The sequence below is a fragment of the Panulirus ornatus genome, chromosome 7 (assembly GCF_036320965.1).
Source record: "Panulirus ornatus isolate Po-2019 chromosome 7, ASM3632096v1, whole genome shotgun sequence".
NCBI lineage: Eukaryota > Metazoa > Arthropoda > Malacostraca > Decapoda > Palinuridae > Panulirus > Panulirus ornatus.
The window spans coordinates 48,422,230-48,436,615 of NC_092230.1; the positions used below are offsets into that span (position 1 = coordinate 48,422,230).

At 40.0% G+C, this 14,386-nt stretch overlaps 1 protein-coding gene across 3 annotated transcripts in view; it reads right to left on the reverse strand.

Moving 5' to 3' along the window:
• LOC139749621 (protein SCAI) overlaps window positions 1–14,386 on the reverse strand; it is a 108,875-nt gene that overhangs the window by 22,230 nt on the left and 72,259 nt on the right. For all 3 annotated transcript variants that reach the window (XM_071663755.1, XM_071663754.1, XM_071663756.1), the window contains exon 9: window positions 5,259–5,504. In XM_071663755.1, coding sequence (XP_071519856.1) covers window positions 5,259–5,504 — 246 coding nt within the window. The remainder of the gene's footprint in view (window positions 1–5,258; window positions 5,505–14,386) is intronic.

A 14,386-nucleotide genomic window follows, 5' to 3' on the forward strand; every position in this document is an offset into this window, starting at 1 on the left:
GATAGGGTACAGGCATGTACACAGCATCAGTTTGGGGAAGAGCAGTGTGGTTTCAGAAGTGGTAGAGGATATGTGCATCAGGTGTTTGAAGAATGTAAGGAATACTTGGAAAATCAGATGGATTTGTATGTAGGAAAAGGCATATGATAGGGTTGATAGAGATGCTTTGTGGAAGGTATTAGGAGTATATGATATGGGAGGTAAGTTGCTAGAAGCAGTGAAAAGTCTTTACCAAGGATGTATGGCATGTGTATGAGTAGGAAGAGAGGAGAGTGATTAGTTCCCAGAGAAAGTCAGTCTGCAGCAGGGGTGTGTGATGTCCCCATGATTGTTTAATTTGTTTATGGATGGGGTGGTTAGGGAGGTAAATGCAAAAGTTTTGAAGAGAGGGGCGAGTATACAGTCTGTTGAGGATGAGAGGGCCTGGGAAGTGAGTCAGTTGTTGTTCGCTGATGATACATCTCTAGCTGCTGATTCACTGAGAAACTGCAGAAGTTTGTGACTGAGTTTGGAAAAGCGTGTGAAGGGATACGATGTGATTTGTGAGCCTTGTATCCCCATTGCACGGTCCTTTAGGAATCCAGACATTATGGCTTTCAAAGGTACAGAGACTGTCATCATTGACACCCAAGTCTCTGGAGTTTACTTTGCACTCTCAGCTGGTAAAGATTCCAAGCAGATCTCATCAGCTACTCTGAACTGGCATGATGCATGGTGTAAGGAGAGTGCAAGTGCTCTCAGGAGGTTAGGGTTTTCCTACTGGGACTTCAAGGTGTGCTCCATGAAGGCCCTCCTAACCTGGACCCATTCCCTTTACAGGATGTGGTCCAAGAGCACAGGTTAAGATCAGTCAGCCTGCCTGTAACATCTGGTGTCGGCCCTCAGGCTGGCATGGGTGGTGTCTCCTTTGTACATTTGTGGAGTGTTGGATCTGGTCATAACTCCAAGGCTACCATGGCAGGTACCAGTTCCCAAGAGTGGTTTGGCAAGAAGGAAAAGTAAACATCTCGTCAGGGTAAGCTTGCTACTCTTGTCTGTCAGGCCGAACAGATGGCATGCAATGATGAGGGATCCTACTGAGGTTCAGGGTAAGGATATATCTAACCACCTTTCCAAACTGTCAATGTTCTCTCCTTACTTCTGGCTTTGTTATCTGCAGTCTGATCTGTTACCTTCCTCTTGGTGACCTACACATTTCTGAATAACAACTTGCTTCACTATCTACAAGTAGCTAGTATCCTTTCTCCCCTCAGTAGTTAGCTTCCTCTCATCCTCAATTAACAATTGGTAAAAAAAAAAAAGTAGTCGGAACATTAAATAGTAGCAGTCAGTAGGTATGAGCCTCTGCAAACACTGCATCTGAACTGCCCTTCACAAGTGGCCTGTAGAGGGTGAGGTATCAAAAGCTAAGAAGAGGCACTGTGGGGGTTCAGGTGGGAATTGGCATCAGAGATATAGATATATGGACAAATGGTGATAGAAAATATCTGAAAGGAGAAGCTAAATCTACTGTAAAACAGTAATGCATGGAGCACAGAGTGTAAAATATAAAGCAGAAAATACAAGAGTTAAAAGGATTGTATATATTAATAAAAGTTTGGCAAATGAGGAGCTTCAAAGAATAATTAACCAGGATTTAAAAGAAAACAACAAACTATTCTAGGTGATTAATTAAGAGTTCAACAGAGGGATATGTAAGTAGTGAAGTATATCTAATAAGTCTAAGATAATGCTTGTAACTAAAGATGAAGTTCATTAGAGACATCTTAAACAAATGATTGGTGATGACATGTCTACTTGTATAGTAGGAATATAGGTAGAGAAAAAAATAGCTGCATGGAAGAGAAAAAATAGCTACATGGAAGAGAAAGATATTAGAGGGGAAATAAAAAGAATAATATAGATTCTGAATATTACATAGGAAATAAAAAGAACAATATAGATTTCAAATATTGGAAAAGGTGGAAAAGTAGGTGAAGTGGTAAGTGAGAAGGTGAAGAATGGAGATGAAACTGCAAAGGACTAGATTTGGGAAGTGTGTATGGAAGCATGGGAAAGTGGTGAGGTGTCTGATGACTAAATGAAAGTAGTAAATGTCCCACAGTAAAAGGAAAAGGGAGTATGGTAGGATAGTAGCTGATTGTTCTAAAAGAGTCACTGAACCCTTTGTTGGTGAGGAACATGATTGGTTCACAAATGAGAAAGCCTTGCAGAAGGAAAAATCTGGCAAGGTGGCGGGTTTAGATGGTACTGCAGTTGAATCTGTTAAGAAAGGGGGTGATTGTGTTTTTGTTTGGTTGGTAAGAATGTTCAATGTATGCATGGATCATGGTGATGTGCCTGAAAAGTGGCAGAATGCATGTACAATGCCACTGTACAAAGGCAAAGGAGATAAAAGTGAGTGTTCCAACTATAGAGGCATAAATTTGTTGAGTATTTCTGGAAAATCATATGGGGAGGTATTGATTGAGAGGGTGAAGGCATGCATAGAGCATCAGATTGGGGAGGAACAGTGTGGTTTTAGAAGTGGTAGAGAATATACATGAGAAATGCTTAGAAAAACTGATGAATTTGTATGTAGCATGTATGGATTTGGAGAAGGCATATGATAGGCTTGACAGAAGTGCTTTGTAGAAGGTGTTAAGAATATATGGTGTGGGAGGTAAGCTGCTAGAAGCAGTTAGAAGATTTTATCAAAGGTAAAAGGCATATGTATGAGTAGGAAGAGAGGATAATGAGTGGTTCCCAGTGAAGGTCAGTCTGTGGCAGGGGTGTACAATATCCCCATGGTTGTTTAATTTGTTTATGGATGGGGTGATTGGGGAAGTAAATGCAAGAGTCTTGGAGAGAGGGGCAAGTATGCAGTCTGTTGGGGATGAGAGGGCCTGGGAAAAGAGTCAATTGTTGTTTGCCAATGACACAGCACTGGTGGCTGATTCGTGTGAGAAACTGCAGAAGCTGGTGACTGAAGGACAGGTTAGTTGGGATGTAAGTTTGAACCAAGAAAAATTGGAGGAAGTAAAGTGTTTTAGATATCTGAGAGTGGATTTGGCAGCGAATGGAACCATGGAAGTGGAAGTGAGTCATCGGGTGGGGGAGGGGGTGAAGGGTCTGGGAGAGATGAAGAATGTGTGGAAAGAGGGAACGTTACCTCCAAGAGCAAAAATGGGTATGTCTGAAGGAAAAGTAGTTCCAACAATATCATATGGTTTCAAGGCATGGACTATAGATAGGTTTGTACAGAGGGTGGATGTGTTGGAAATGAAATGTTTGAAGACAATATGTGGTGTGAGGTGGTTTAATCGAGTAAGTAATGAAAAGGTAATAAAAAGAGTGAGGCTGAGAGCAAAAGAGGGCATGTTGAAATGGTTTGGACATATGGAATGAATAAGTGAGAAATGGCTGACAAAGAGCATGTATGTGTCAGAGGTGGAGAGAACAAGGAGAAGCAAGAGCCCAAATTGGAGGTGGAAGGATGGAGTGAAAAAGATTAAGAGTGATCAGGGCGTGAACATGCAGAAGGGCAAAAGGCATGCAAGGAATAGAGTGAACTGGAATAACACCTTAAAGAGAAAAAGATTTCTATTTTCAAAACTACTTTTCTATGAATAAGGTCCAGCTAACCAAGTCTTGCCTATTCAACTCTGGCATGTTGAAATGGTTTGGACATATGGAATGAATAAGTGAGGAAAGGTTGACAAAGAGCATATATGTGTCAGAGGTGGAGAGAACAAGGAAAAGCAGGAGGCCAAATTGGAGGTGGAAGGATGGAGTGAAAAAGATTAAGAGTGATCAGGGCCTGAACATGCAGAAGGGCAAAAGGCATGCAAGGAATAGAGTGATTGGAATAACACCTGAAAGAGAAAAAGATTTCTATTTTCAAACCTACTTTTCTATGAATAAGGTCCAGCTAACCAAGTCTTGCCTAACCAACTCTGGCCAGGTCCTAAATGAGTTGCATATAAAGGAACTATAGCGTATATCAAAAGATACAGAAACTGTTGTTATAACATTATACATGGGTGTACACAGACATAGTATCAGCTATTAACCAAAATATGAAATACCTTATCTCTGATTACCATTTATTCTCCTGACATTTCTCTAACTTCTGGGACCCTGCTTCAATACAATTTGCATAATTAAAGAATATGTGTCTATGAAATGAGAGGACATATATGAGAACAGACGGAAAGTGGAAAACAACTAACCAGCTACTGTACTTGCACATTTTTTTTTTTTTTGCTTTGTCGCTGTCTCCCGCATTTGCGAGGTAGCGCAAGGAAACAGACGAAAGAAATGGCCCAACCCACCCCCATACACATGTATATACATACACGTCCACACACGCAAACATACATACCTACACAGCTTTCCAAGATTTACCCTAGACGCTTCACATGCCCTGATTCAATCCACTGACAGCACATCAACCCCGGTATACCACATCGATCCAATTCACTCTATTCCTTGCCCTCCTTTCACCCTCCTGCATGTTCAGGCCCCGATCACACAAAATCTTTTTCACTCCATCTTTCCACCTCCAATTTGGTCTCCCACTTCTCCTCGTTCCCTCCACCTCCGACACATATATCCTCTTGGTCAATCTTTCCTCACTCATTCTCTCCATGTGCCCAAACCATTTCAAAACACCCTCTTCTGCTCTCTCAACCACGCTCGTTTTATTTCCACACATCTCTCTTACCCTTACGTTACTTACTCGATCAAACCACCTCACACCACACATTGTCCTCAAACATCTCATTTCCAGCACATCCATCCTCCTGCGCACAACTCTATCCATAGCCCACGCCTTGCAACTATACAACATTGTTGGAACCACTATTCCTTCAAACATACCCATTTTTGCTTTCCGAGATAATGTTCTCGACTTCCACACATTCTTCAAGGCTCCCAGGATTTTTGCCCCCTCCCCCACCCTATGATCCACTTCCGCTTCCATGGTTCCATCCGCTGCCAGATCTACTCCCAGATATCTAAAACACTTTACTTCCTCCAGTTTTTCTCCATTCAAACTTACCTCCCAATTGACTTGACCCTCAACCCTACTGTACCTAATAACCTTGCTCTTATTCACATTTACTCTTAACTTTCTTCTTTCACACACTTTACCAAACTCAGTCACCAGCTATAACATAACATATAAAAAATTCTTTTCCATTACAATATTTCTAAATACTAAAAACATAATCAAAAGGGGCATCAAACTACATACATTTATTTGGAAACTTACTCACCATGGAATTGTGGCGGGGTATCTTGTGCTGACATAAGTACAACTAGAGGCTGGCCAAAGTAATGAGGCATATTTGCAAACACTGGAGAGTTATCCGAGTCCACCACAATGAAGAGAGGTTTACGAGTGAAAGCATAGAGGTCCCCAGGGTAGAAGCAGTGCATGTCCTTGAGTTGCATTGCACGTTTGTTGGTATGCTCAGCATCTCTTTTGCTGTTTGTTACGACTCCCCCATAATCATAGCCAGCTGAAGCATCACCCAAAGTTAGTAAAGCAAGTGTTGTGGAAGTAAAGCAGATATCAAGATGTTTAAAAAATAACATCCAAAAACAGACAAAACTTATGTATCTTATATACCTGTGGTGACATCATAAACTTCACTGTATAGTAAGTACTTTAAGATTAGGGAGAGAAGGAGGGAATATGAAATAAAAACCCAGTATAGAGAGGGATACAGGATGAAGACTTTGGTAGAAGAAGGATAAGAGGGATATCAAATACAACAAGAAGCAAGTTCTATTTAATTTCCTAATTCATCTAAAATTCTGAAGAATATAAATTTGTATTCTGTGCAAAACTGTAAAGATACTACTTCAACCTACATTCATAATAAGTTTTGTGTCAAAATATATGGGAGTATTCAAACCTGTTAGACTATCACGAATATGTAACAGGCCATGGCAACTGTTCAGCATGTCTAGTTAAAATAATAAATCTTGAATGACTGAAAATCTATTTCTTCCTGCAGATGAGACCAATGAGCAAAGGATATGAGAGGAATCTACTCTCATGATCAAGGGATATAGGAGGATTCTTCTCTCTTTGGAAATAATAAACCAAATCACAGTAACTACTAGTGGGTAGTCCGATTATTTGCCCCCCAGGACAGGATCACCTTGCTTGAACTATTGCTCTCCGACATCTCTCCACATACAAAACTAACATCTTAAACTCAAATCTAAATAGACTGAGCACATCCAATCCATTCATTCTCATAAAAAACACACGACACTTCCAACAGTGTACTAATATAATGAAAGGCAAGAGAGTTATGAAAAAGGGAGGGCTTATTTATTTACCTTCCCTGCAAACAATACCTGTACACTTCTCTCTTTTCCTTCACTAGCAACTTAACCTTCTCATCTCAACAATCACTGCCCTTTCTAACCTTTCTCATGCCACAAACTTCTCTTACATATGTCATTACTGTTTCTCTAAATACCTCCCATTAACTACCCACTCCCCTAGCTTCATATACTCTATGCTTTTGCCATTTTACACTCAATATCTTCTGGTATCTTTTCTCACAAGTCTCTTTTCCAAACTCACTCACTTTCAACACCCTTTTCTCACCCATATAATTGTCTCTTTTCCTAAAGCCTTCATAAATCTTCAGTCACCTCCAACAAGTAATGATCAGACATCCCAACAGCTGGTCCTCTCAGCACATTCACATCAAAGAGTTTCTCATGTACATGCTCCCTTAACATTTTTACTACTAACCCATGGATACTTATGCATGTCTCTCTTTCTATACCTGGTATTTCCAATCTGTAGTCCTTTTCCAGCAAATGACTCCACATTACCTTATGCCCCTCAATCATACCCCTGACTACTACGTCACCCACTCTCGCACTCAAATCATCCATCTGTAATACTTTAACCTTTGTAACAAAACTGATAACACACAAACTCAGCTTCCCTAAAATACTCACCTTTCTTCCTTAGTCCTATCATTTCCAGGCACATAAGCACTGATAATCACCCACCTCTTGTAATCCACTTTCATTTCTGCCCACTCACAAAACCCTTGAGCTCTACAATGGAGTATCCCATGGAGAAGCCTGTTCTCTAATTCTCTTTGATTTCTTCCAACATGCCTTTCATTCATCTCCTTTTGAACACACTGTGAAAGTTCTTTCATATGTGGATGACCTCAGTCCCATTACAGCACCGTGCAACTATCAAAGCAACAAAAAACATGCAACATTATATCACACAACTAGATCACTGGGTCATCCAGAACAAAATCAATGCATCACTACATACATAAGTCCATCATCACTCTCTTAACCCAACAGACATGAATCCAACTTAAACAATCCTGTCTTCCTGAAGGGTCAATCGTTTCCACTTATCAAAATACTTAATGTTCTGGGCAATACATAAAACACACATGAAATTCACTTCCCAAACCGCAATCACCAAAACAAAAGCAGAAAACAAATTACATGCTCTCAGAACACCAAGTCATACCAGATGTGTACAGAAAATGAATTCCTTAGCATCCACTAAACACTTTTCATCAACTCCATCCTAAACTACATTACACCTGCCCCATCATCCACTCTAGGGTCTTTGATTTCAATTCATTATACATGACAGTCTGAGAGTGGACATGTGAAAGTGATGCCATTGTTCATTTCTTCCTGGCACCACCTCACTAAAGTGGAAGCAAATGCGCATGAAATAAATCCCCAGGGACAGTTGAGTAAGAATTTTAACCATATATCATTTGCATATTGTAGGAAACCACTTAGAAGAATTGGAGCACCATTTTCCATGGCTATAAATAAAGAGATATAGGTGCTGTGTTTGACAAAGACATCCAGTTGTTCTGGCTTTGAGTGAAACTAAGGTTTAAGGGGATGGAATATTCAAATGATGAAGCATGCCATTAGTGAGAGAGCATGGACAAAAGAGAAGGTAGTATTGCTGATGATGATACTGTAAGACTGCATCAAAGAGTATAAAGGAGTGAATTCAGAACTGATGTGGGTTGAAATGAAAGCAGACTATGAGAGGTGGGTGACTGTTAGTGGATATGCACTTGGTAGTAAAAGGGGTGATTTATGAAAAGAACTGGGAGAATACTTTGGCAATTTTTATGAAAAGGATTGTGTGAGAAAAAAAGAGAGAAGAAATGGGAGCATCAATGATTGGGGGCAAAAAGGACAGTGGTAAACAGGAAGAGATGGGGTCAAGAGGAGATGGAGTGAGTACTCTAAAAGAATATTGAACGCATTTGATGATTAGGTGGCAGATATGAGGTATTTGGGTTGGGAAGATATGCAAAGTGAAGCAGGGTTTCTACTCAAATTATGTCACAGGCAATTATTTACTAACATTTATAGTTATCACACCAATAAAATGCAGCAAAATTGGTGAATATCTATATGTTCTTTCACAATGAGCAACAATGTCACAATGATAAAGGATAATACTGTATATAATGAAAAATTACTTTTATATCTATATTTTTTCACTGATGGTCAGAAAGACTACAAAGACAAGCTGACAAAGGATGAAAATATGATTTTAGAGGCATTTGGTGATTCTACAAATGAAGCATGAAGTTCCTGATCCTAAAATGTTCCATTATCCATACTTATTCTCCACTAAATGAAGAAACTCAAGATGACCACAGGGAAGAACAATGAGACAGATGTCATAACAAAATGAAACACTGATAGGATATCTTTAAAAAATGAAACATTCATATTGAGCAGATAAAACATTTCTGATAAGCAGAAACTTAATCAGTTGTCTTCAAAAACTCTCATTATCATACTGAGAGCCTGTCTCTGTCTAGCCTAAAACCTAGGAGCCTTGGAACACATATAACTATATCTGTACCTTACCTTCCCTTTCTGCCCCAGGAAACCAATCTATGGCAGAACCACAGGTCAAGAAGTGTAGTGATTTTGTTTGCTGTTTTTGAGGGGTGAGTGTGGGACAAGTGAAGGGTGTATGTTCAATGTTTTCAGTGTAGATGTTGCATGTTAGTAACAATGGGTCATGTGATATAGTGAATCAATGTCTGTAATGCTGCTGAGATGGATGGTGTCCTGAATACTGCTGTGAAAGAGTAACTTGTACATATCTGGGGAGTATAGTTTCCTCAGGATGTATGTCTAGTCAAGTGGAATTTAAAAACTGGATTGAGGGGCAGCTGTTCAGTTACTGTCATTATGTTGTGTTTGTTGGGAAAGGGCCCAGCATTTTGTGAGTATAAGGTGATAAGTGAGGCAGGGGTGAGCTTCTTTCTGCACGGGGTTGGTTGTTGGTTATGTAGAGGTTTGGGTGGAAGAGGTCTAGTGCTGTTATAACAAACTGAAAGCAAAGCATGGGGGCAGGGACTGTATTGGAAGAATTCTGGTTTTGTTGCAGAAGTGTTAAAAGTCTACTGTTGCAAAGCTCCAGTGACTGTTCTGAGCAATCTCATTTGTAAATTCAATATATGCATTTGAAACAGTGGATGACCGAGCAGGCGAGGTGTAGTTTAGGATGGTGTGGAAGAATTGTATCAGTGCAGTATCATTACACGAAGTAAGACCCCTTTTATGAGGTTCTTGCAGTTTCAAGGCTGCACTCCATAAAAAAGCAAGAAATGAAGGACTCTTTCGGAGCAAGAAGTTCCTTAATGAGACTGTACTCCTTTCCATCCACTGATGATTCTATAACCTTGCTGAAGCTGACTACTTGTTTGCAGTGTAACCATGTTCAGGCAGAGTCTTGTAATACAAGGAAGCATTGTCATCAGAGAAGGAAAAAGATGAGGCAGCAGTAACAAGCAAAGAGGTGAAAAGAAGATGGAATGAGTATTTTGATGGACTGCTGAATGCAGATGATAGGGTTAACAAATATGGGGTGTTCAAGGCATGGAGTACATGAAGTGAGAGAGTCAAGGCAGGTGGTTTGGTGAAAAAGGAAGAGGTAGTGAATGCCTTACGTAAAATGACTGCGGTAAAGCAACTGGAGTGGTGGGACTGCAGTTGAATATATTAAGAAAGGCGGCAGCAATGTTGCAGGCTATGTAGCTAGGAGTTTCAATGTATGTATAACTCAAGGTGAGGTGTCCAAGGATTGGTGGAATGCCTGTACATTGTCTCTATAAAGGCAAGGTTACTAAACAATCTTCACATTACAGAGGTTTTATCTATATGTTTGCTTAGTGTACCTGATAAACTGTATGACTGAGGAGGGTGGTGGCATACATAAAGCATCACACTTGGGAGGAAAAATGTGGCTTCAGGAGTGGTCAAGGATGTATGGATCAGGCATTTGCTTCAAAAAATCTGCACCAAAAATACTAAAAGAAACAGATGCATTTGTATGAGGCATTACTGGATCTGGAGAAAGCATTTGATAGGGTCAACAGAAATGCTTTGCAGTAGGTGTTATGAATATATGGTGAAGGGAAGAAAAGTACTAAAAGCAGTGAGAAGTTTCTATCAAAAGAGTGAGGCATGTGTGCATGTAAGAAGAAAGGATGGTGAATGGTTCCAAATATATGTGGATCAGCAGCAAGGGTGTGCAATGTCACCATGGATATCTGATCTGCTCATGGATGGGAAGGTGAGGGTGGTAAATGTGAGGGGTGTTCGTGCCAGGGGGAGGGTTAGCAGTCTGTTGAGGGTTGGGGGCCTTGAGGTCAGTTATTTCTTGCTGATGACATGGCTCTAGTGGCAGATGAGAAAGAGAAACTGTAGGAACTGGTCTCTGAGTTTAGGGAATTGGGTAAGACAAGAAAGCTGAGAGTAACTGTAATTTTGCAGTGGACTGAGACAGGTTAGTTGGAATGTAAGTTTGAATGGAAAGAGCTCCCAGAACCTTCAACCCCTCTCCCATCCTATGATTCACTTCTGCTTCCATGGTTCCATTCGCTGCCATGTCCACTCAAAGGTATCTTAAACACTTCACTTTCTCCAATTTTTATCCATTCAAACTCATCCCAACTATCCTGTCCCTCAACCCTACTAACCCTAAACACCTTGCTTTTATTCATAACTATTCTCAACTTCCTCCTTTCACACAGTCTATCAAATTCATTCACCAACTTCTACAGTTTCTCACTCGAATCTGCCACAAGTGCTGTATCATTAGCAAACAACAACTGACTCACTTTCTAGGACTTCTCATCCCTCATAGACTGCATGCTCACCCCTCTCTTTAGGGCTCTCTCATTTACTTTCCTCACCAACCCATCCATGGTGACAACATATACCCTTGCAACAGACCAACTTTCACCTGGAACTATCCACTTTCTTCTCGTTCTTCTCACACACATGCCTTACAATCTTGATAAAAATTTCTCACTGCTTCAAGCAGCTTTCCTTCAACACCATATATTCCTAAGACTTTCCACAAGGCATCTCTTTCAACACTATCATATGATTTATCAAAATCAATAAATGCCATATACAAATCCAACTGTTTCGCTAAGTATTTCTCATACACATTACTTAAAGCAAACACATCCACACATCCTCTACCAATTCTGAAACCACACTGCTCCTACCCAATTTGATGCTCTGTATGTGCATTCACCCTCTCAACCAATATCCTCCAATACAACTAATCATGCATACTCAACAAACTTAAGCCCCTGTAATTTAAGCACTCACCTTTATTCTCCTTGCCTTTATACAATGGCACTATGCATGCAGTCCGCCAATCCTCAGGCACTTCACCATAATCCATACATATTCTAAAAGTTCTTATCAACCAATCAACTACACAGTCATCCCTTTCATAATAAATTCTACTGCAATGCTATCCACTTCAGCTGCCTTGCCATATTTCATCTTGCAAAAAGCTTTCATCATCTCTTTTCTCTTTACCAAACTACTCTCCATATCTCTCTCACTTTGCATACCACCTCAATCTAAACACCCTACAATTGCCACCCTATCATCAAACACATTTAACATTCCTTCAATATGCTCACCCAATGTCTTCCTCACTTCATCACTACCTGTTATCACTTCCCCTTTTGCTCCTTTCACTAATGTTCTTGTTTGTTCTCTTGTCTTTCACACATTATCTACCTCCTTCCAAAACATCTTGTTCCCTCTAAAGTTTACTGATACTCACTAACCCCAACTCTCATTTGCCCCTTTTGCAACCCCTGCACCTTCCTCTTGACCTCCTGCCACTTTCTTTTATGCATCCCCTAATCATCTGCACTCCTTCCCTGTAAGTACTACCCAAATGCCTCTCTTTTCTCTTTCACTAGTAACTTTACTTCTTCATCCCACCACTCACAACCCTTTCTAATCCACCCATCTCCAACCTTTTCCAGATCACATGCATCACTTGCACATGCCAACATTACTTCCCTAAATACCTCCCATTCCTTCCCATTCCTCTTGCTTCATTTACTCTCAACTTTTGTCATTCTACTCTTAATCTCTCATGGTATTTCTTCACACAAGTCTCTTTTCCAAGCTCATTTAACCTCACACTCTCTTCTCCCCAATAACATTTCCTTTTCTTTGAAAATCTTCATCCTACCCTCCAGAAGATAGTGATCAGATATCCCACTAGCTGCCCCTCTCAGCACATGTACATCCAAAAGGCTCCCTTTTACACACCTAACAATTACTATATAACCCAATAATGCACAATGTCCATCCCTCCTTTTCACACATGTATACTCGTGTATATCATTCTTGCTGCCTTTATTCATTCCCGTCGCCACCCTCGCCACACATGAAATGACAACCCTGGCCCCCCGCATGTGTGCGAGGTAGCACTAAGAAAAGACAACAAAGGCCACATTGCTTCACACTCAGTCTCTAGCTGTCATGTATAATGCACCGAAACCAAAGCTCCCTTACCACATCCAGGCCCTACAAAACTTTTCATGGTTTACCCCAGACGATTCACATGCCGTGGTTCAATCCACTGACAGCACATCGACCCCGGTATACCAATTCGTTCCAATTCACTCTATTCCTTGCACACCTTTCACCCTCCTGCATGTTCAGGCCTCGATCACTCAAAATCTTTTTCACTCCATCTTTCCACCTCCAATTTGGTCTCCCACTTCCCGTTCCCTCCACCTCTGACACATATATCCTCTTGGTCAATCTTTCCTCACTCATTCTCTCCATGTGACCAAACCATTTCAAAACACCCTCTTCTGCTCTCTCAACCACATTCTTTTTATTACCACACATCTCTCTTACCCCCCCATTTTAGAAAGTTAAAATACAAGGAGGGAAGGATTTCTGGCCCCCCGCTCCCATCCCCTCTAGTCGCCTTCTACAACATGTGAGGAATGCGTGGGAAGTATTATCCCTAAAAAAAAAATATATTTTTTTTTTCATACTATTCGCCATTTCCCGCGTTAGCGAGGTAGCGTTAAGAACAGAGGACTGGGCCTTAGAGGGAATATCCTCACCTGGCCCCCTTCTCTGTTCCTTCTTTTGGAAAAAAAAAAAAGGAAAAAAACGAGAGGGGAGGACTTCCAGCCCCCTGCCCCCTTCCCTTTTAGTCGCCTTCTACGACACACAGGGAATATGTGGGAAGTATTCTTTCTCCCCTGTCCCCAGGGATAACATATATATATATATATATATATATATATATATATATATATATATATATATTTTTTCTTTTTTTTCATACTATTTGCCATTTCCCGCATTAGCGAGGTAGCTTTAGGAACAGAAGACTGAGCCTTTGAGGGAAATCCCCACTTGGCCCCCTTCTCTGTTCCTTCCTTTGGAAAATCAAAAAATGAGAGGGGAGGATATATATATATATATATATATATATATATATATATATATATATATATATATATATTTTTTTTTTTTTTTTTTTTTTTTTTTTTTTTTTTTTTTGTCACTGTCTCCCGCGTTTGCGAGGTAGCGCAAGGAAACAGACGAAAGAAATGGCCCAACCCACCCCCATACACATGTATATACATACGTCCACACACGCAAATATACATACCTACACAGCTTTCCATGGTTTACCCCAGACGCTTCACATGCCCTGATTCAATCCACTGACAGCACGTCAACCCCGGTATACCACATCGTTCCAATTCACTCTATTCCTTATATAAATATATATATATATATATATATATATATATATATATATATATATATATACATATATATATTTTTTTTTTTTTCATACTGTTCGCTATTTCCTGCAATAGCAAGGTAGCGTTAAGAACAGAGGACTGGGCCTTTGAGGGAATATCCTAACCTGGCCCTCTTCTCTGTTCCTTCTTTTGGAAAATTTAAAAAAAAAAAAAAAAAAATAAAAAAAAAAAAAATAAAATATATATATATATATATATATATATATATATATATATATATATAT